Here is a 24140-nt window from a genome sequence, read left to right as displayed (position 1 = left end):
TTTACCAGTGACACACCAGTTGTTTGATCGTAACGTGCATCTTAGTTTTAGTTTTTACTAATAAATTTGGAGGTGTTGAAATCGCCATGTAAAATCGCTAATGCTAATAGTAGCCCATCTATGGAAACTCCAGTGTAAATTAGCATCAAGCTATGTTTGAATTTTTTTGTTTTGTTTTTTTTACCTAAAAATGATACAACACTACACAACATTAGTACTGCTCGATTGTTTACGTGTTCCATCTGAAACCGGACGTGACGTCACACGCGACAAAACAGAATTCTTAATCTCAATGGGACTTTCCTGGGTTAAAAATTATAGCGCAAATGAAAATACAGCTTCAATGTTTATAGCTTCAACCTTACCCTTAAATTTTGAGCCAAAATGCGTCCATTCTCCCTTTTCTAACTCCAAGTACCGGTATTTTTCAGAAGCAGTATAGTACAATTTTTTAATTATTTAGTATCGCAGTGTTTTATTAGTATACCGTACAACCCTACCTCCAGTGAAATGTAGTTTATTGGCCGTAATGGAGGTGAAGATGATTAACTTAGTAGAGCGGCTCCACACTGTGTATGGAGACACAGTTAGCTGCTAGCCGTCTGTCAGTTAGCCCAGTGTTTTTCAACCTTTTTTGAGCCAAGGTGTTGAAAAAATCCAGTGGCACACCACCAGCAAAAATCATTCAAAAACGAAACTCTGTTGACGGTAAAAAGTTGTTGTCGCAATTGTTGGATATGAATTCAAACCAAAACCAAGCATGCATCAATATAGCTCTTGTCTCAAAGTAGGTGTACTGTCACCACCTGTCACATCACGCCCTGACTTATTTGGAGTTGTTTTCTGTTTTCCTGTGTGTAGTGTTTTAGTTCTTGTCTTGTGCTCCTATTTTGGTGGCTTTTTCTCTTTTTTCGGTATTTTCCTGTAGCAGTTTAATGTCTTCCTTTGAGCGATATTTCCCGCATCTGCTTTGTTTTAGCCATTTTTATCCTTCTTCGTGGGGACATTGTCGATTGTCACGTTCGGATTGACATTGTGGACGCCGTCTTTGCTCGTCAGTAAGTCTTTGCTGTCGTCCAGCATTCTGTTTTTGTTTACTTTGTAGCCAGTTCAGTTTTAGTTTTGTTCTGCATAGCCTTCCCTAAGCTTCAATGCCTTTTCTTAGGGGCACTCACCTTTTAATTACTGATTTGCAAAAAATATTTTTTGAATTAGATAATGTCCCACGGCACACCAGACTGTATCTCACGGCACAGTGGTTGAAAAACACTGAGTTAGCCTACCGCCGTGCACTTCACAAACACTCTCCTCCTGGATGCAATATTAAATCATGACTTAATTTAGTGCTTTGTTCCACTGAAGATAAAACACCCACCTTCGGAATGGCCAGTCTCTCCGCCTTATCGGGCCCGTCCTCCGAGTCGCAGCAGGTGTGCGTGACGGGCGTCATGTGGGGCCGGTGGAGCGGCTGGAGGCTAATCTGGGTGCTGAGGAGGCTGCTGACAGCCTTTAGAGAGCTGCAGGTGTTGGGAGGCAGCGAGGGGTCCGCCAGCAGGTCTGATATCAAACCGTGGGCCTCACCCATCACCGAGATGTCCACCACCACGCTGGTACCCGACGACTAGGGAAGACGAGAAGAGGAAGGCAAGTAGGTCAATGTCGGCGAAGTCTTCAATTAAATTCACAATAAATAATAATAATTGTTTGTTAACGAAACTGCTAATAAATTAAATTGCAAATGAAAATATAGCGTCACCACTTTAGTCGTAATTCTTGCGCTTAAAAAACTTTTCTATGACTTTAGCTTCAGACTTCTTCTGTTTGTTTGATATAAATAAACTAATTTAAGAATGAATATTTTTCTGAAATAAATTACAGAGCAAATGAAAATATAGCGTCACCACTTTAGTCGTAATTCTTGCGCTTAAAAAAACTTCTCAATGACTTTAGCTTCAGACTTCTTCTGTTTGTTTGATATAAATAAACTAATTTAAGAATGGATATATTTCTTAAATAAATTACAGTGCAAATGAAAATAAAGCTTCACCACTTTGGTCATAATTTTTGCCCTTAAGAAACTTTTCTATGACTTTAGCTTCAGACTTCTTCTGTTTGTTTGATATAAATAAACTAATTTAAGAATGGATATTTTTCTTAAATGAATTACAGTGCAAATGAAAATAAAGCTTCACCGTTTTAGTCATAATTTTTGCCCTGAAGAAACTTTTCTATGACTTTAGCTTCAGACTTCTTCTGTTTGTTTGATATAAATCAAGTCATTTAAGAATGAATATTTTTCTTAAATAAATGACAGAGCAAATGAAAATATAGCGTCACCACTTTAGTCGTAATTCTTGCGCTTAAAAAAAACTTCTCAATGACTTTAGCTTCAGACTTCTTCTGTTTGTTTGATATAAATAAACTAATTTAAGAATGAATATTTTTCTTAAATAAATTACAGAGCAAATGAAAATAAAGCTTCACCACTTTGGTCATAATTTTTGCCCTTAAGAAACTTTTCTATGACTTTAGCTTCAGACTTCTTCTGTTTGTTTGATATAAATAAACTAATTTAAGAATGAATATTTTTCTTAAATAAAATACAGAGCAAATGAAAATAAAGCTTCACCACTTTGGTCATAATTTTTGCCCTTAAGAAACTTTTCTATGACTTTAGCTTCAGACTTCTTCTGTTTGTTTGATATAAATAAACTAATTTAAGAATGAATATTTTTCTTAAATAAATTACAGAGCAAATGAAAATAAAGCTTCACCACTTTGGTCATAATTTTTGCCCTTAAGAAACTTTTCTCTGACTTTAGCTTCAGACTTCTTCTGTTTGTTTAATATAAATAAACTAATTTAAAAATGGATATTTTTCTTAAATGAATTACAGTGCAAATGAAAATAAAGCTTCACCATTTTAGTCATCATTTTTGCCCTTAAGAAACTTTTCTATGACTTTAGCTTCAGACTTCTTCTGTTTGTTTGATATAAATAAACTAATTTAAGAATGAATATTTTTCTTAAATGAATTACAGTGCAAATGAAAATAAAGCTTCACCATTTTAGTCATAATTTTTGCCCTTAAGAAACTTTTCTATGACTTTAGCTTCAGACTTCTTCTGTTTGTCTGATATAAATCAAGTAATTTAAGAATGAATATTTTTCTTAAATAAATTACAGTGCAAATGAAAATATAGCGTCACCACTTTAGTCGTAATTCTTGCGCTTAAAAAACGTCTCAATGACTTTAGCTTCAGACTTCTTCTGTTTGTTTGATATAAATCAAGTAATTTAAGAATTAATATTTTTCTTAAATAAATTACAGTGCAAATGAAAATATAGCGTCACCACTTTAGTCGTAGTTTTTGCCCTTAAGAAACTTTTCTATGACTTTAGCTTCAGACTTCTTCTGTTTGTTTGATATAAATAAACTAATTTAAGAATGGATATTTTTCTTAAATGAATTACAGTGCAAATTAAAATAAAGCTTCACCATTTTAGTCATAATTTTTGCCCTTAAGAAACTTTTCTATGACTTTAGCTTCAGACTTCTTCTGTTTGTTTGATATAAATCAAGTAATTTAAGAATTAATCTTTTTCTTAAATAAATTACAGTGCAAATGAAAATATAGCGTCACCACTTTAGTCGTAATTCTTGCGCTTAAAAAACTTCTCAATGACTTTAGCTTCAGACTTCTTCTGTTTGTTTGATATAAATAAACTAATTTAAGAATGGATATTTTTCTTAAATAAATTACAGAGCAAATGAAAATAAAGCTTCACCACTTTGGTCATAATTTTTGCCCTTAAGAAACTTTTCTATGACTTTAACTTCAGACTTCTTCTGTTTGTTTGATATAAATAAACTAATTTAAGAATGGATATTTTTCTTAAATAAATTACAGTGCAAATGAAAATAAAGCTTCACCACTTCGGTCATAATTTTTGCCCTTAAGAAACTTTTCTAAGACTTTAGCTTCAGACTTCTTCTGTTTGTTTGATATAAATAAACTAATTTAAGAATGGATATTTTTCTTAAATGAATTACAGTGCAAATGAAAATAAAGCTTCACCACTTTGGTCATAATTTTTGCCCTTAAGAAACTTTTCTATGACTTTAGCTTCAGACTTCTTCTGTTTGTTTGATAAAAATAAACTAATTTAAGAATGGATATTTTTCTTAAATAAATTACAGAGCAAATGAAAATAAAGCTTCACCACTTTGGTCATAATTTTTGCCCTTAAGAAACTTTTCTATGACTTTAGCTTCAGACTTCTTCTGTTTGTTTGATATAAATAAACTAATTTAAGAATGGATATTTTTCTTAAATAAATTACAGAGCAAATGAAAATAAAGCTTCACCACTTTGGTCATAATTTTTGCCCTTAAGAAACTTTTCTATGACTTTAGCTTCAGACTTCTTCTGTTTGTTTGATATAAATAAACTAATTTAAGAATGGATATTTTTCTTAAATAAATTACAGAGCAAATGAAAATAAAGCTTCACCACTTTGGTCATAATTTTTGCCCTTAAGAAACTTTTCTATGACTTTAGCTTCAGACTTCTTCTGTTTGTTTGATATAAATAAACTAATTTAAGAATGGATATTTTTCTTAAATGAATTACAGTGCAAATGAAAATAAAGCTTCACCACTTTAGTCATACTTTTTGCCCTTCAGAAACTTTTCTATGACTTTAGCGTCAGACGTCTTCTGTTTGTTTGATATAAATCAAGTCATTTAAGAATGAATATTTTTCTGAAATAAATTACAGTGCAAATGAAAATATAGCGTCACCACTTTAGTCGTAATTCTTGCGCTTAAAAAAACTTCTCAATGACTTTAGCTTCAGACTTCTGTTTGTTTGATATAAATCAAGTCATTTAAGAATGAATATTTTTTATAAATAAATTACAGTGCAAATTAAAATATAGCGTCACCACTTTAGTCATAATTTTTGCCCTTAAGAAACTTTTCTATGACTTTAGCTTCAGACTTCTTCTGTTTGTTTGATATAAATAAACTAATTTAAGAATTTATATTTTTCTTAAATGAATTACAGTGCAAATGAAAATAAAGCTTCACCACTTTAGTCATATTTTTTGCCCTTCAGAAACTTTTCTATGACTTTAGCTTCAGACTTCTTCTGTTTGCTTGATATAAAAAAACTAATTTAAGAATGGATATTTTTCTTAAATAAATTACAGAGCAAATGAAAATAAAGCTTCACCACTTTGGTCATAATTTTTGCCCTTAAGAAACTTTTCTATGACTTTAGCTTCAGACTTCTTCTGTTTGTTTGATATAAATAAACTAATTTAAGAATGAATATTTTTCTTAAATAAATTACAGAGCAAATGAAAATAAAGCTTCACCACTTAAGTCATACTTTTTGCCCTTCAGAAACTTTTCTATGACTTTAGCTTCAGACTTCTCCTGTTTGTTTGATATAAATAAACTAATTTAAAAAAGGATATTTTTCTTAAATAAATTACAGTGCAAATGAAAATATAGCGTCACCACTTTAGTCGTAATTCTTGCGCTTAAGAAACTTTTCTATGACTTTAGCTTCAGACTTCTTCTGTTTGATTGATATAAATAAACTAATTTAAGAATGAATATTTTTCTTAAATGAATTACAGAGCAAATGAAAATAAAGCTTCACCACTTTGGTCATAATTTTTGCCCTTAAGAAACTTTTCTATGACTTTAGCTTCAGACTTCTTCTGTTTGTTTGATATAAATAAACTAATTTAAGAATGAATATTTTTCTTAAATGAATTACAGTGCAAATGAAAATAAAGCTTCACCATTTTAATCATAATTTTTGCCCTTAAGAAACTTTTCTATGACTTTAGCTTCAGACTTCTTCTGTTTGTCTGATATAAATCAAGTAATTTAAGAATGAATATTTTTCTTAAATAAATTACAGTGCAAATGAAAATATAGCGTCACCACTTTAGTCGTAATTCTTGCGCTGAAAAAACTTCTCAATGACTTTAGCTTCAGACTTCTTCTGTTTGTTTGATATAAATAAACTAATTCAAGAATGGATATTTTTCTTAAATAAATTACAGAGCAAATGAAAATAAAGCTTCACCACTTTGGTCATAATTTTTGCCCTTAAGAAACTTTTCTATGACTTTAGCTTCAGACTTCTTCTGTTTGTTTGATAAAAATAAACTAATTTAAGAATGAATATTTTTCTTAAATAAATTACAGAGCAAATGAAAATAAAGCTTCACCACTTTGGTCATAATTTTTGCCCTTAAACTTTTCTATGACTTTAGCTTCAGACTTCTTCTGTTTGTTTGATATAAATAAACTAATTTAAGAATGGATATTATTCTTAAATAAATTACAGAGCAAATGAAAATAAAGCTTCACCACTTTGGTCATAATTTTTGCCCTTAAGAAACTTTTCTATGACTTTAGCTTCAGACTTCTTCTGTTTGTTTGATAAAAAATAAACTAATTTAAGAATGGATATTTTTCTTAAATAAATTACAGAGCAAATGAAAATAAAGCGTCACCACTTTAGTCGTAATTTTTGCGCTTAAGAAACTTTTCTATGACTTTAGCTTCAGACTTCTTCTGTTTGTTTGATATAAATCAAGTCATTTAAAAATGAATATTTTTCTTAAATAAATTACAGTGCAAATGAAAATATAGCGTCACCACTTTAGTCGTAATTCTTGCGCTTAAAAAAACTTCTCAATGACTTTAGCTTCAGACTTCTTCTGTTTGTTTGATATAAATAAACTAATTTAAGAATGAATATTTTTCTTAAATGAATTACAGTGCAAATGAAAATAAAGCTTCACCACTTTAGTCGTAATTTTTGCTCTTAAGAAACTTTTCTATGACTTTAGCTTCAGACTTCTTCTGTTTGTTTGATATAAATCAAGTCATTTAAGAATGAATATTTTTCTTAAATAAATTACAGTGCAAATGAAAATATAGCGTCACCACTTTAGTCGTAATTATTGCGCTTAAAAAAAACTTCTCAATGACTTTAGCTTCAGACTTCTTCTGTTTGTTTGATACAAATCAAGTCATTTAAGAATGAATATTTTTTATAAATAAATTACAGTGCCAATTAAAATATAGCGTCACCACTTTAGTCGTAATTTTTGCCCTTAAGAAACTTTTCTATGACTTTAGCTTCAGACTTCTTCTGTTTGTTTGATATAAATAAACTAATTTAAGAATGGATATTTTTCTTAAATGAATTACAGTGCAAATGAAAATAAAGCTTCACCACTTTGGTCATAATTTTTGCCCTTAAGAAACTTTTCTATGACTTTAGCTTCAGACTTCTTCTGTTTGTTTGATATAAATCAAGTCATTTAAGAATGAATATTTTTCTTAAATAAATTACAGAGCAAATGAAAATAAAGCTTCACCACTTAAGTCATACTTTTTGCCCTTCAGAAACTTTTCTATGACTTTAGCTTCAGACTTCTCCTGTTTGTTTGATATAAATAAACTAATTTAAAAAAGGATATTTTTCTTAAATAAATTACAGTGCAAATGAAAATATAGCGTCACCACTTTAGTCGTAATTCTTGCGCTTAAGAAACTTTTCTATGACTTTAGCTTCAGACTTCTTCTGTTTGATTGATATAAATAAACTAATTTAAGAATGAATATTTTTCTTAAATGAATTACAGAGCAAATGAAAATAAAGCTTCACCACTTTGGTCATAATTTTTGCCCTTAAGAAACTTTTCTATGACTCTAGCTTCAGACTTCTTCTGTTTGTTTGATAAAAATAAACTAATTTAAGAATGGATATTTTTCTTAAATAAATTACAGAGCAAATGAAAATAAAGCTTCACCACTTTGGTCATAATTTTTGCCCTTAAGAAACTTTTCTATGACTTTAGCTTCAGACTTCTTCTGTTTGTTTGATATAAATAAACTAATTTAAGAATGGATATTTTTCTTAAATAAATTACAGAGCAAATGAAAATAAAGCTTCACCACTTTAGTCGTAATTTTTGCGCTTAAGAAACTTTTCTATGACTTTAGCTTCAGACTTCTTCTGTTTGTTTGATATAAATCAAGTCATTTAAGAATGAATATTTTTTATAAATAAATTACAGTGCAAATTAAAATATAGCGTCACCACTTTAGTCGTAATTTTTGCCCTTAAGAAACTTTTCTATGACTTTAGCTTCAGACTTCTTCTGTTTGTTTGATATAAATAAACTAATTTAAGAATGAATATTTTTCTTAAATGAATTACAAAGATGCATAAGATACTAATGAAAGTAGTTTATTTGCTGATATGGAGGTGATTATTATTAACTTAGAGGAGCGGCTCCACACTGAAATAGCTGTATGGAGACACATCATTAGCTGCTAGCCGCCTGTGAGCGGGGAGAATAAAACTAGTGTCAGCCAGATGGGATCGGCGTTTGTGATTGGCTTTAAAAGACGATATCGTGCTTTTTCATTTAAATCATCCGATACTGGTCAGTGGGCGATTGATTGGCACATCCCTAGGAAAAAATAATAATAGTAAGAGAGTGTAAGTGTTAGCAACGGATGGCAAATGAAGATATTCAAAGCAGTCCAGATGTTTCCTTCTTCTCTCCCCAAAGAGGCAACAAACCAAGCAAAAGAGCTGACGTGACGCTTTTCTTTCTCCCCCATCTGCCTCACCCTCAGGCTCCTGTGCCACTCTGCTGGTATCTATGCCCAACTTGGACTCTCGCTGGACATTCATTCATGTGTTTAGATGTCCGGCGAATGTCCATCTTGCTATTTTCATCCACGGTAGCGTAAGAACTAGCTCAGATGCTAACACAAAGCAGACAAACTAGTCTGCCGAGTCAGCAAAAAAGGCTTAACCCTGTTTTAATATGAATAATACATGTTGGAATTCATGTTTCAATGCAGCAAGGATGGGTACAAATTCACATTTGTACCGATACGGTACCAATTACTGATACCTGGGAATTAGGGATGTCTGATAATGGCTTTTTTACCGATATCCGATATTCCGATATTGTCCAACTCTTAATTGCCGATATCAATATGAACCGATACCGATATCAACCGACACCGATATATGCAGTCGTGGAATTAACACATTATTACTCATTTTCTTGAATAAAAAAGAAAGAAAAACAATATAAAAACAGTTACATAGAAACTAGTAATGAATGAAAATGAGTAAAATGAAATGTTAAAGGTTAGTACTATTAGTGGACCAGCAGCACGCACAATCATGTGTGCTTACGGACTGTATCTCTTGGTATATATTGATATATAATGTAGGAACCAGAATATTAATAACAGAAAGAAACAACCCTTTTGTGTGAATGAGTGTAAATGGGGGAGGGAGGTTTTTTGGGTTGGTGCACTAATTGTAAGTGTATCTTGTGTTTTTTATGTTGATTTAATAAAAAAAACAAAAAAAACAACAACAACAACTTAAAACAATACCGATAATAAAAAAAAAACGATACTGATAATTTCCGATATTACATTTTAAAGCATTTATCGGCCGATGATATCGGCAGGCCGATATTATCGGCATACTTGCCAACCTTCAGACCTCCGATTTCAGGAGGTGGGGGGTGGGTGGCGTGGTCGGGGGTGGGGCGGGGCGTGGTTGGGGCGGGGGGCGTGGTTAAGAGGGGAGGAGTATATTTACAGTTAGAATTCACCAACTCGAGTATTTCATATATATATATATATATATATATATATATATATATATATATATATATATATATATATATATATATATATATATATATATATATATATATGTATGAAATACTTGACATTCAGTGAATTCTAGCTATATATATATTTATTTATTTTATTATATATATAAATAAAATAAATACTTGAATTTCAGTGTTCATTTATTTACACATATACACACACATAACACTTATCTACTCATTGTTGTACTTGAAAGTACAATGCAATACAATTCCGGGGCAATGGCACCTATCAAATACACAGTAATGAAAACACAGTTGTTCTACTAACTGTACTGTGTGTTATGAGAGTAGAGTATGTGTGTGTGTGGCCCTTTAATAGGTGACAGCATGTGAGGTGAGTGACGTCAGTGAGTGTGTGGGCGAGAGAAGAGAGGGAGCGGTAGCGTGAGTGCGGGGAAGGACTAGTTGGTTTTGTGTTGGATTGGCTGTGTGCAAGCAATCAATAAAGCAAGATTTGCAACTAATCGCTGGACTCATCATTCACGCTAAAGTCGTCCGCTGTGGAGACCCACTGCTGGGTAAAGTGAAGGGTGTTGCCCCAAGCATACATCGGCCCTGGAGAAGTGTCTCCCCTACGGTCTCGTTCTTCTGCTTCGTCTCCTTGTGTGCGCACACTGGACTCAGGTCCGCATGGAGCTGGAGGGGGTGTGGCCTCCAGCTCCGGCTGAATTCCGGGAGATTTTCGGGAGAAAATTTCTTCCGGGAGGTTTTCGGGAGAGGCGCTGAATTTCGGGAGTCTCCCGGAAAATCCAGGAGGGTTGGCAAGTATGATTATCGGACATCTGTACTGGGAATCCATACTGGTACTCAACGGTACCAATATTCAATCAAAAAGGCAAAAAAAAAAAAAAAACAGCGTTCAGAGGCATCTAAAACTGTGTATAAAACAAAAGTCGTTTTCACTGAGGGCCACATCGCAGTTACGTTTGGCCCCAGAGGGCCGATTCTGACAGTGAATACTATTATACTATTTTTTAATGCATTTTATTAGTAGATTTTTTCAAACTGAAATGTAAAAAAAACGATGGTAAGTTGCAATAATTTCACCTCAAAATGTAGTGTATATTACTGTAAATGGAAAAACAGTGCTGCTGTTTTTATGGTTAAAAAAAGGTATCTCAGTTGCCAGAATTTTACTGTAAAATTTACTTCTTTTTTTTTTTTTTACTGTAAATAAATAAAAAGCAATTTTACAGTAACACATGCAGACACATAGGGGTCGGCAACCCAAAATGTTGAAATAGCCATATTGGACCAAAAATACAAAAACAAATCTGTCTGGAGCCTCAAAAAATTAAAAGCCACATTACATACAGATAGTGTGTCATGAGATATAAATTGAATTAAGAGGACTTAAAGTAAACTAAATGAGCTCAAATATAGCTACAAATGAGGCATAATGATGCAATATGTACATATAGCTAGCCTAAATAGCATGTTAGCATCGATTAGCTTGCAGTCGTGCACTGACCAAATATGTCTGATTAGCACTCCACACTAGTCAATAACATCAACAAAACTCACCTTTGTGCATTCACGCACAACGTTAAAAGTTTGGTGGACAAAATGAGACAGAAAAAGAAGTGGTATAAAACACGTCCTAGAAAGTCGGAGAAAGTTATACATGTAAACAAACTAAGGTGGGTTCAAGGACCGCCAAAATTAGTAGGACAAAACGGCGCTCGCCAAATACTCGAATCAGTGAAGCATGTTTAATATAAACAGTGTACTTTATAACAATTAGGGAGCTTTGTGTCATGTTTGTCCTCCTACAGAAACCATATTAAAACAAATAAATATATTTTTTCCCCTCATCTTTTTCCATTTTTCATACATTTTTGAAAAAGCTCCAGAGAGCCACTAGGACTGCGCTAAAGAGCCGCATGCGGGTTGCCGACCCCCGACATAGTCCCTTCCTTGCCCTCACAGACAATAGATTTTACGGTAAAAAAAAATACAAAAATACTGGGAGCTCAGTTGCTAGAGTGTTACTGTAAAACAACTATAGTACCAATTTTCTATTTACAGTAATATGATGTAAAAATTGTACAGTAAAATTGTGAGCTGCCTTTTTTACTGCAAAATCGAAAGGTTTTTTTTTTTTTTTTTTACAGTGTATGTAAAAAAAATATAATAATCAAATGCATAGGCAATTGTATGAAAATATCATGAGTAGAGATGTCCGATAATATCGGACTGCCGATATTATCGACCGATAAATGCTTTGAAATGTAATATCGTAAATTATCGGTATCGGTTTCAAAAAGTAAAATTTATGACTTTTTAAAACGCCGCTGTGTACACGGACATAGGGAGAAGTACAGAGCGCCAATAAACCTTAAAGGCACTGCCTTCGCGTGCCGGCCCAATCACATAATATCTACGGCTTTTCACACACACAAGTGAATGCAAGGCATACTTACTTGGTCAACAGCCATACAGGTCACACTGAGGGTGGCCGTATAAACAACTTTAACACTGTTACAAAAATCCGCCACACTGTGAACCCACACCAAACAAGAATGACAAACACATTTCGGGAGAACATGCGCACCGTAACACAACATAAACACAACAGAACAAATACCCAGAACCCCTTGCAGCACTAACTCTTTCGGGATGCTGCCATAACTGTGATGCGGCCCTCAGTGAAAACAAATTTGGCCCTCCTGATTCAGAGTCTCCTTAAACGAACATTTTTTCGACAGCGGGAGTGTTGTGGGTCAAGTCAACAAGTCTGCATTTTTTTTCTTTCTGTGTTAGTAAATCAAATCCTGGAGCTCGAAAGGGAACACCAGCACAAATGTATTTTTGACACTAAATTGTGTTAACGACTCAGCCATGTCGGCTGATGAGTAATACGGGAGATATTGTTTCCTGGAAGATCACATGACGACGTGTGTGTGTGTGTGTGTGTGTGTGTGTGTGTGTGTGTGTGTGTGTGTGTGTGTGTGTGTGTGTGTGTGTGTGTCACCTCAACCTGAACAAAACCCATTAGAGCACTCCAAAGCTTTACGACATCCTGCTATTGTGACATTCAGCCATTACCTGGCAGTAATGGACTCTGTGGTGACCTGCACGCGTGCACCTGGACATCTACCTTTGACGGACTTTAAAAGTTGAAAGCGTACGTACGATTTATAACACAATATAAGGTTGGGGAGAATGGCTGAAAACTGTATCATGAGATAAATGTTTTATATTGGTCGATATTGATATTTAGTGTTTTATGATTTATAGAAAATAAGGAGCAGGATTTTTTTACCGTATTTTCCGCACTATTAGCCGCACCTAAAAACCACAAATTTACTCAAAAGCTGACAGTGCGGCTTTTAACCTGGTGCGCTTTATATATGGATTAATATTACGATTCATTTTCATAAAGTTTCGATCTCGCAACTTCGGTAAACAGCCGCCATCTTTTTTCCCGGTAGAACAGGAAGCGCTTCTTCTTCTACGCAAGCAACCGCCAAGGTAAGCACCCGCCCCCATAGAACAGGAAGCGCTTCTTCTTCTACTGTAAGCAACCACCCGCCCGCGTAGAAGAAGAAAAAGCGTGCGGATATACCGTACGTTTCATTTCCTTTGTGTGTTTACATCTGTAAAGACCACAAAATGGCTCCTACTAAGCGTCAGGGATCCGGTTCATGAAAAGACGCAATCTCTCCATCCGCACACGGATTACTATTTCACAGCAACTGATATTCCTGTGAACCGCACTGTGGATACAACGGGAGCACGTACGGTGAATATTCGCACCACAGGGAATGAGAAGTCATCCTTCACTGTGGTTCTAGCTTGCCATGCTAATGGCCAGAAACTTCCACCCATGGTGATATTCAAAAGGAAGACCTTGCCAAAAGAGACCTTTCCAGCCGGCGTCATCATAAAAGCTAACTCGAAGGGATGGATGAAGAAAAGATGAGCGAGTGGTTAAGGTAAGTTTAAGTTTACGCGAAGAGGCCGGGTGGCTTTTTTCACGCAGCTCTGTCCATGTTGATATACGTATGTTTGTGATTGCACATTTGCGTACATTTTGGGAGTGAACAGAGTTGTTAGAACGCTGGTTTTTAATATATTATTAAAGTTTGACTGACCTATCTGACTGTTTTTTTGACATTCCTTTAGCGCAGTTAGATGCGGCTTACAACACCGGGCGGCTTATAGGTGGACAAAGTTTTGAAATATGCCGTTCATTGAAGGCGCGGCTTATAACCCAGGGCGCCTTATGGTGCGGAAAATACGGTAATTGTTTTTTCAAATGTAACCTTCCTCTGATTATAATCCCCTCAGCTATCAAGGCAGAAAGGAAATGTCAACACAAGCATGGAAAACACTCAAACACTGTAAACAAAGTAGTAAAATCACATTGAACACTTAACAATAAGCTCTTAAAATGAAGGTGCAAAAATAACGAATATGTAAGAAATGCTTAATAAAGTGTAAGAAAATAGTGAAAACTCTGAAAATGTAAACAAAGAGAAACCTGAGAACTATTTTCTGAAGGTTAGGTGCAACAGCTGTGCTCTAAAGGGTAAGGTGGTGCAGTATTTATCGGTTTGACGTCATTGGGCCGAACACATTTTGCTTGACGTTGTATTAACCGAAAAGTTATTGCCGATAAACAACATTATTCCCATTATTTGTATGACACCAAATTAACCATCGGTGTAATAATACATAATAATCCTCATCAAGCTTTATTGCAGACTCCAACGTCCGAGTAGACATACAATCACATACAGTAGTACATAAAACAAAGGATACAGTATAAAAGGCATGTTATCACATACTATTAACTATGTATGTATACATACAGTACAGGCCAAAAGTTTGGACACACCTTCTCATTTAAAATAAAATATATTATTTTCCTGCTCCTTATTTTTTATAGTTGATAAAAAAAAAATGCAATAATTATTTATATAATCATAGTGTTTAAATAATTACTGCATAACACAAATTCATTCCCATAGTTAAATAAGAATAAGAGGGCAAATTAATGTTACACAGCCATTATTTCCTAGCTTTAAACCCGCAGAAAATTGTTTTTCTCAGTTTTCTCCATGTTTACATTTTCACACTTTGCACTATTTTCTTACATATTCCTTATTTTTGCACCTCCCTTTTAAGACCTTATTGTTAAATGTTCAATGTGATTTTACTATTTTGTTTACACTATTTGAGTGTTTTCCATGCTTGTGTTGACATTTCCTTTCTGCCTTGATAGCTGAGGCGATTATAATCACAGGAAGGTTACATTTAAAATAAAATATATTATTTTCCTGCTCCTTATTTTTCATAGTTGATAAAAAAAATTGCAATAATTATTGATATAATCATAGTATTTAAATAATTACTGCATAACACAAATTCATTTCCATAGTTAAATAAGAATACGAGGGCAAATTCATGTTACACAGCCATTATTTCCTAGCTGTAAACCCGCAGAAAATTGTTCTTCTCAGGTTTCTCCATGTTTACATTTTCACACTTTGCACTATTTTCTTACATATTCCTTATTTTTGCACCTTCCTTCTAAGACCTTATTGTTAAGTGTTCAATGTGATTTTACTATTTTGTTTACATTGTTTGTTTTCCATGCTTGTGTTGACATTTCCTTTCTGCCTTGATAGCTGAGGTATTATAATCACAGGAAGGTTACATTTAAAATAAAATATTATTTTCCTGCTCCTTATTTTTCATAGTTGATAAAAAAAATGCAATAATTATTGATATAATCATAGTATTTAAATAATTACTGCATAACACAAATGCATTTCAATAGTTAAATAAGAATAAGAGGGCAAATTCATGTTACACAGCCATTATTTCCTAGCTGTAAACCCGCAGAAAATAGTTCTTCTCAGGTTTCTCCATGTTTACATTTTCACACTTTGCACTATTTTCTTACATATACCTTATTTTTGCACCTCCCTTTTAAGACCTAATTGTTAAATGTTCAATGTGATTTTACTATTTTGTTTACATTGTTTGTTTTCCATGCTTGTGTTGACATTTCCTTTCTGCCTTGACAGCTGAGGGGATCATAATCACAGGAAGGTTACATTTAAAATAAAATATTATTTTCCTGCTCCTTATTTTTCATAGTTGATTAAAAAAAATGCAATAATTATTGATATAATCATAGTATTTAAATAATTACTGCATAACACAAATTCATTTCCATAGTTAAATAAGAATAAGAGGGCAAATTCATGTTACACAGCCATTATTTCCTAGCTGTAAACCCGCAGAAAATTGTTCTTCTCAGGTTTCTCCATGTTTACATTTTCACACTTTGCACTATTTTCTTACATATTCCTTATTTTTGCACCTTCCTTTTAAGAGTTTATTGTCAAGTGTTCAATGTGATTTTACTATTTTGTTTACACTGTTAGTTTGTTTTCCATGCTTGTGTTGACATTTCCTTTCTGCCTTGATAGCTGAGGTATTATAATCACAGGAAGGTTACATTTCAAATTAAATATTATTTTCCTGCTCCTTATTTTTCATAGTTGATAAAAAGAAATGCAATAATTATTGATATAATCATAGTATTTAAATAATTACTGCATAACACAAATGCATTTCCATAGTTAAATAAGAATAAGAGGGCAAAATAATGTTACACAGCCATTATTTCCTAGCTGTAAACCCGCAGAAAATTGTTCTTCTCAGGTTTCTCCATGTTTACATTTTCACACTTTGCACTATTTTCTTACATATTCCTTATTTTGTTCAATGTGATTTTAGTATTTTGTTTACATTGTTTGTTTTCCATGCTTGTGTTGACATTTCCTTTCTGTCTTGATAGCTGAGGTATTATAATCACAGGAAGGTTACATTTAAAATAAAATATTATTATTTTCCTGCTCCTTATTTTTCCAAGTTGTTCAAAAAAATGCAATAATTATTGATATAATCATAGTATTTAAATAATTACTGCAAAATACAAATTCATTTCCATAGTTATATAAGAATAAGAGGGCAAAATAGTGTTACACAGTCATTATTTCCTGGCTGTAAACCCGCAGAAAATTGTTCTTCTCAGGTTTCTCCATGTTTACATTTTCACACTTTGCACTATTTTCTTACGTATTCCTTATTTTGTTCAATGTGATTTTACTATTTTGTTTACATTGTTTGTTTTCCATGCTTGTGTTGACATTTCCTTTCTGCCTTGATAGCTGAGGGGATTATAATCACAGGAAGGTTACATTTAAAATATAATATTATTTTCCTGCTCCTTATTTTTTATAGTTGATTAAAAAAAATGCAATAATTATTGATATAATCATAGTATTTAAATAATTACTGCATAACACAAATTCATTTCCATAGTTAAATAAGAATAAGAGGGCAAAATAATGTTACACAGCCATTATTTCCTGGCTGTAAACCCGCAGAAAATAGTTCTTCTCAGGTTTCTCCATGTTTACATTTTCACACTTTGCACTATTTTCTTACATATTCCTTATTTTTGCACCTCCCTTTTAAGACCTTATTGTTAAATGTTCAATGTGATTTTACTATTTTGTTTACATTGTTTGTTTTCCATGCTTGTGTTGACATTTCCTTTCTGCCTTGATAGCTGAGGGGATCATAATCACAGGAAGGTTACATTTAAAATAAAATATTATTATTTTCCTGCTCCTTATTTTTCAAAGTTGTTCAAGAAAATGCAATATTTATTGCTATAATCATAGTATTTAAATAATTACTGCATAACACAAATTAATTTCCATAGTTAAATAAGAATAAGAGGGCAAAATAATGTTACACAGCCATTATTTCCTGGCTGTAAACCCGCAGAAAATAGTTCTTCTCAGGTTTCTCCATGTTTACATTTTCAAACTTTGCACTATTTTCTTACATATTCCTTATTTTTGCACCTTCCTTTTAAGACCTTATTGTTAAATGTTCAATGTGATTTTACTATTTTGTTTACATTGTTTGTTTTCTATGCTTGTGTTGACATTTTCTTTCTGCCTTGATAGCTGAGGTATTATAATCACAGGAAGGTTACATTTAAAATAAAATATATTATTTTCCTGCTCCTTATTTTTCATAGTTGATAAAAAAAATGCAACAATTATTGATATAATAATAGTATTTAAATAATTACTGCATAACACAAAAGCATTCCCATAGTTAATTAAGAATAAGAGGGCAAATTCATGTTACACAGCCATTATTTCCTGGCTGTAAACCCACAGAAAATAGTTCTTCTCAGGTTTCTCCATGTTTACATTTTTCTTACATTTTCCTTATTTTTGCACCTTCCTTCTAAGACCTTATTGTTAAGTGTTCAATGTGATTTTACTATTTTGTTTACATTGTTTGTTTTCCATGCTTGTGTTGACATTTCCTTTCTCCCTTGATAGCTGGGGGATCATAATCACAGGAAGGTTACATTTAAAATAAAATATATTATTTTCCTGCTCCTTATTTTTCATAGTTGATAAAAAAAAATGCAATAATTATTGATATAATCATAGTATTTAAATAATTACTGCATAACACAAATGCATTTCCATAGTTAAATAAGAATAAGAGGGCAAATAAATGTTACACAGCCATTATTTCCTAGCTGTAAACCCGCAGAAAATAGTTCTTCTCAAGTTTCTCCATGTTTACATTTTCAAACTTTGCACTATTTTCTTACATATTCCTTATTTTTGCACCTTCCTTTTAAGACCGTATTGTTAAGTGTTCAATGTGATTTTACTATTTTGTTTACATTGTTTGTTTTCCATGCTTGTGTTGACATTTCCTTTCTGCCTTGATAGCTGAGGTATTATAATCACAGGAAGGTTACATTCAAAATAAATAATTATTTTCCTGCTCCTTATTTTTCATAGTTGATAAAAAAAATAATTCAATAATTATTGATATAATCATAGTATTTAAATAATTACTGCATAACACAAATGCATTTCCATAGTTAAATAAGAATAAGAGGGCAAATTCATGTTACACAGCCATTATTTCCTAGATGTAAACCCGCAGAAAATAGTTCTTTTCAGGTTTCTCCATGTCTACATTTTCACACTTTGCACTATTTTCTTACATATTCCTTATTTTTGCACCTCCCTTTTTAGACCTTATTGTTAAATGTTCAATGTGATTTTACTATTTTGTTTACATTGTTTGTTTTCCATGCTTGTGTTGACATTTCCTTTCTGCCTTGATAGCTGAGGGGATTATAATCACAGGAAGGTTACATTTAAAAATACAATATATTATTTTCCTGCTCCTTATTTTTCAAAGTTGTTAAAAAAAAATGCAATATTTTTTGATATAATCATAGTATTTAAATAATTACTGCATAACACAAATTCATTTCCATAGTTAAATAAGAATAAGAGGGCAAAATAATGTTACACAGCCATTATTTCCTGGCTGTAAACCCGCAGACAATAGTTCTTCTCAGGTTCCTCCATGTTTACCTTCTCTCACTTTAATAATCATTTCTTACATATTCCTTATTTTTGCACCTCCCTTTTAAGACCTAATTGTTAAATGTTCAATGTGATTTTACTATTTTGTTTAAATTGTTTGTTTTCCATGCTTGTGTTGACATTTCCTTTCTGCCTTGATAGCTGAGGGGATTATAATCACAGGAAGGTTACATTTAAAATAAAATATATTATTTTCCTGCTCCTTATCTTTCATAGTTGATAAAAAAAATTCAATAATTATTGATATAATCATAGTATTTAAATAATTACTGCATAGCACAAATTAATTTCCATAGTTAAATAAGAATAAGAGGGCAAAATAATGTTACACAGTCATTATTTCCTAGCTGTAAACCCGCAGAAAATAGTTCTTCTCAGGTTTCTCCATGTTTACATTTTCACACTTTGCACTATTTTCTTACATTTTCCTTATTTTTGCACCTTCCTTTTAAGACCTTATTGTTAAATGTTCAATGTGATTTTACTATTTTGTTTAAATTGTTTGTTTTCCATGTTTGTGTTGACATTTCCTTTCTGCCTTGATAGCTGAGGCGATTATAATCACAGGAAGGTTACATTTAAAATATAATATTATTTTCCTGCTCCTTATTTTTTATAGTTGATAAAAAAAATGCAATAATTATTGATATAATCATAGTGTTTAAATAATTACGGCATAACACAAATTCATTTCCATAGTTAAATAAGAATAAGAGGGCAAAATAATGTTACACAGTCATTATTTCCTAGCTGTAAACCCGCAGAAAATAGTTCTTCTCAGGTTTCTCCATGTTTACATTTTCACACTTTGCACTATTTTCTTACATTTTCCTTATTTTTGCACCTTCCTTTTAAGACCTTATTGTTAAATGTTCAATGTGATTTTACTATTTTGTTTAAATTGTTTGTTTTCCATGTTTGTGTTGACATTTCCTTTCTGCCTTGATAGCTGAGGCGATTATAATCACAGGAAGGTTACATTTAAAATAAAATATATTATTTTCCTGCTCCTTATTTTTCATAGTTGATAAAAAAAATTGCAATAATTATTGATATAATCATAGTATTTAAATAATTACTGCATAACACAAATTCATTTCCATAGTTAAATAAGAACAAGAAGGCAAAATAATGTTACACAGCCATTACTTCCTAGCTGTAAACCCGCAGAAAATAGTTCTTCTCAGGTTTCTCCATGTTTACATTTTCACACTTTGCACTATTTTCTTACACATTCCTTATTTTTGCACCTCCCTTTTAAGACCTAATAGTTAAATGTTCAATGTGATTTTACTATTTTGTTTACATTGTTTGTTTTCCATGCTTGTGTTGACATTTCCTTTCTGCCTTGATAGCTGAGGGGATTATAATCACAGGAAGGTTACATTTAAAATAAATAATTATTTTCCTGCTCCTTATTTTTCATAGTTGATAAAAAATTGCAATAATTATTGATATAATCATAGTATTTAAATAATTACTGCATAACAAAAATTCATTTCCATAGTTAAATAAGAATAATAGGGCAAAATAATGTTACACAGCCATTACTTCCTTTTAAGAACTTATTGTTAAGTGTTCAATGTGATTTGACTACGGTATTTTGTTTACATTGTTTGTTTTCCATGCTTGTGTTGACATTTCCTTTCTCCCTTGACAGCTGAGGGGATTATAATCACAGGAAGTTTACATTTGAAACAAAAATATTTACATTTAATATTCTTTCTCCTGCTCCTTATGTTCCATAGGTCATAAAATTACCAATAATTATCCATATCGACCGATATAAAAACACTTACATCGTGATACGGTTTCCAGCCCTATTAGGGTCACAGGTGAGCTGGAGCCTATCACAGGCCAGATGTAGACAACCAAGCACTCACATTATATAACATGCATGACTTATCGGATGCAAAAACAATTGCGAGCCAGTTCGACGATAAAGACACGGCGGTGCAGGCGGCGAGGGAGAAGGAGATTGATTGTTCCCGGCATAAAGGCCCAGAGAGACCGCGTGATTGGTCCATGACACATTTTAAAGCAGCACTAAGTAACTTACATATCTTCATAACTTTTGGGATGATACATGGACTTACAACTAGTTGAATGATACCTCTGTCATGGCCTGAGGGGGTCTGTATCGCGTTTACTGGCACTTAGTGACTTTGAGGAGGGTGGCAGGAACCTTGCCGCACAAAAAACTACAAATGTGCTGACTTGACTCATTACCCCATTTCCACATTCGTTAATAAGACGGAAGTCGATGCGAACGCCTGCGGGCAATTACTGCTGTCATGGCAGAAGCTGCAAAACAACCAAAGAAACGAAAAGTTTTGCCTGAGAAGTTAAAAAAAAGAAAAAGGGACGCTACCCGGATAAAAGGACAGTCAAGGATCAACATTGGTGAGCTCAAAGATGACTCGGCCGGGGTTTGAACTCACAACCAACCAATCTAACCACTAGGCCACTGAGTAGGTTATATTTTTCGGTATGTGACACATGCTAAGTGTTAGCATGCTAGCATGCTAACATTAGCATGCCAACTTTTTTAGCTCATTTCGCAACCATTTACCCCAAAGTCATATAACTCGGTATGTGACACATGCTAAATGTTTGCATGCTTAAGTTAACATGCTAACATTAACATGCAAATTTTTTTTTTGTTTTTGCTTGTTTTGCAACCATGTACCCAAGAGTCATATAACTCGGTATGTGACACATGCTAAGTGTTAGCATGCTAAAGTTAACATGCTAACATTAAAATGCTAACTTTTTTTTTTTTTTTTTTTAGCTTATTTTGCACCCATTTACCCCAGAGTCATATAACTCGGTATGGGAAACATGCTAAGTGTTAGCATGCTAGCATTCTAACATTAGCATGCCAACTTTTTTAGCTCATTTTGCAACCATTTACCCCAAAGTTGTATAAATCGGTCTGTGACACATGCTAAATGTTAGCATACTTAAGTTAACATGCTAACATTAACATGCTAACATTTTTTTATTTTTTAGCTCATTTTTCAACCATGTACCCCAGAGTCGTATAACTCGGTATGTGACACATGCTAAGAGTTAGCATGCTAAAGTTAACATGCTAACATTAACATGCTAACTTTTTATAAAAAAAAAATTTTGAGCTCATTTTGCAACTATATACCCCAGAGTCATATAACACGGTATGGGACACATTCTAAGTGTTAGCATGCTAACGTTAGCATGCCAATTGCAGATGGCGTCCTTTCTTATGCCTATCACATATCAACATATATAACCACTAGGCCACTGAGTAGGTTATATTTTTCGGTATGTGACACATGCTAAGTGTTAGCATGCTAGCATTCTAACATTAGCATGCCAACTTTTTTAGCTCATTTCGCAACCATTTACCCTAAAGTCATTTAACTCGGTATGTGACACATGCTAAATGTTTGCATGCTTAAGTTAACATGCTAACATTAACATGCTAACTTTTTCTTTTTTTTGCTCGTTTTGCAACCATGTACCCAAGAGTCATATAACTCGGTATGGGACACATGCTAAGTGCTAGCATGCTAGCATTCTAACATTAGCATGCCAACTTTTTTAGCTAATTTTGCAACCATTTACCCCAAAGTCATATAAATCGGTTTGTGACACATGCTTAAGTTAACATGCTAACATTGACATGCTACATTTTTTTTATTATTATTATTATTTTTTAGCTCATTTTTCAACCATGTACCCCAGAGTCATATAACTCGGTATGTGACACATGCTAAGTGTTAGCATGCTCTAAAGTTAACATGCTAACATTAACATGCAAACTTTTTATTTTATTTTATTTTTTAGCTCATTTTGCAACTATATACCCCAGAGTCATGTAACTCGGTATGAGACACATGCTATGTGTTAGCATGCTAACATTAGCATGCCAATTGCAGATGGCGTCCTTACTTATGCCTATCATATATCAACATATATCACCACTAGGCCACTGAATAGGTTATATTTTTTGGTATGTGACACATGCTAAGTGTTAGCATGCTAGCATTCTAACATTAGCATGCCAACTTGTTTAGCTCATTTTGCAACCATCCATCCATCCATTTTCTACCGCTAATTCCCTTCGGGGTCGCGGGGGGCGCTGGAGCCTATCTCAGCTACAATCGGGCGGAAGGCGGGGTACACCCTGGACAAGTCGCCATCTCATCGCAGGGCCAACACAGATAGACAGACAACATTCACACTCACATTCACACACTAGGGCCAATTTAGCCCCAGGTGCATGTCTTTGGAGGTGGGAGGAAGCCGGAGTACCCGGAGGGAACCCACGCAGTCACGGGGAGAACATGCAAACTCCACACAGAAAGATCCCGAGCCCGGGATTGAACTCAGGACTACTCAGGACCTTCGTATTGTGAGGCAGACGCACTAACCCCTCTGCCACCGTGCTGCCCATTTTCCAACCATTTACCCCAGAGTCATATAACTCGGTATGGGACACATGCTAAGCGTTAGCATGCTAAAGTTAACATGCTAACATTAAAATGCAAACTTTTTTTTTTTTTTTTTTTTAGTGCATTTTGCAACCATTTACCCCAGAGTCATATAACTCGGTATGGGACACATGCTAAGTGTTAGCATGCTAGCATTCTAACATTAGCATGCCAACTTTTTTAGTTCATTTTGCAACCATTTACCCCAAAGTCATATAACTCGGTATGGGACACATGCTAAATGTTAGCATGCTTAAGTTAACATGCTAACATTAACATGCTAACATTTTTTTAATTTTTTATTTATTTATTTTTTTAGCTCATTTTTCAACCATGTACCACAGAGTAATATAACTCGGTATGTGACACATGCTAAGTGTTAGCATGCTAACATTAACATGCTAACTTTTTTTTTTTTTTTTAGTTCATTTTCCAACCATTTATCCCA

At 33.3% G+C, this 24140-nt stretch overlaps 1 protein-coding gene across 2 annotated transcripts in view; it reads right to left on the bottom strand.

Moving 5' to 3' along the window:
* Positions 1 to 24140, bottom strand: part of LOC133572810 (cGMP-inhibited 3',5'-cyclic phosphodiesterase 3A-like) — a 143974-nt gene that overhangs the window by 54649 nt on the left and 65185 nt on the right. For both annotated transcript variants that reach the window (XM_072911970.1, XM_061925837.2), the window contains exon 2: positions 1376 to 1621. In XM_072911970.1, coding sequence (XP_072768071.1) covers positions 1376 to 1621 — 246 coding nt within the window. The remainder of the gene's footprint in view (positions 1 to 1375; positions 1622 to 24140) is intronic.

The sequence above is a fragment of the Nerophis lumbriciformis genome, linkage group LG30 (assembly GCF_033978685.3).
Source record: "Nerophis lumbriciformis linkage group LG30, RoL_Nlum_v2.1, whole genome shotgun sequence".
Taxonomy (NCBI): Eukaryota; Metazoa; Chordata; class Actinopteri; order Syngnathiformes; family Syngnathidae; genus Nerophis; species Nerophis lumbriciformis.
The sequence above is the reverse complement of the archived record's forward strand: the minus strand, read 5'-3'. Positions and strand labels throughout refer to the sequence as shown.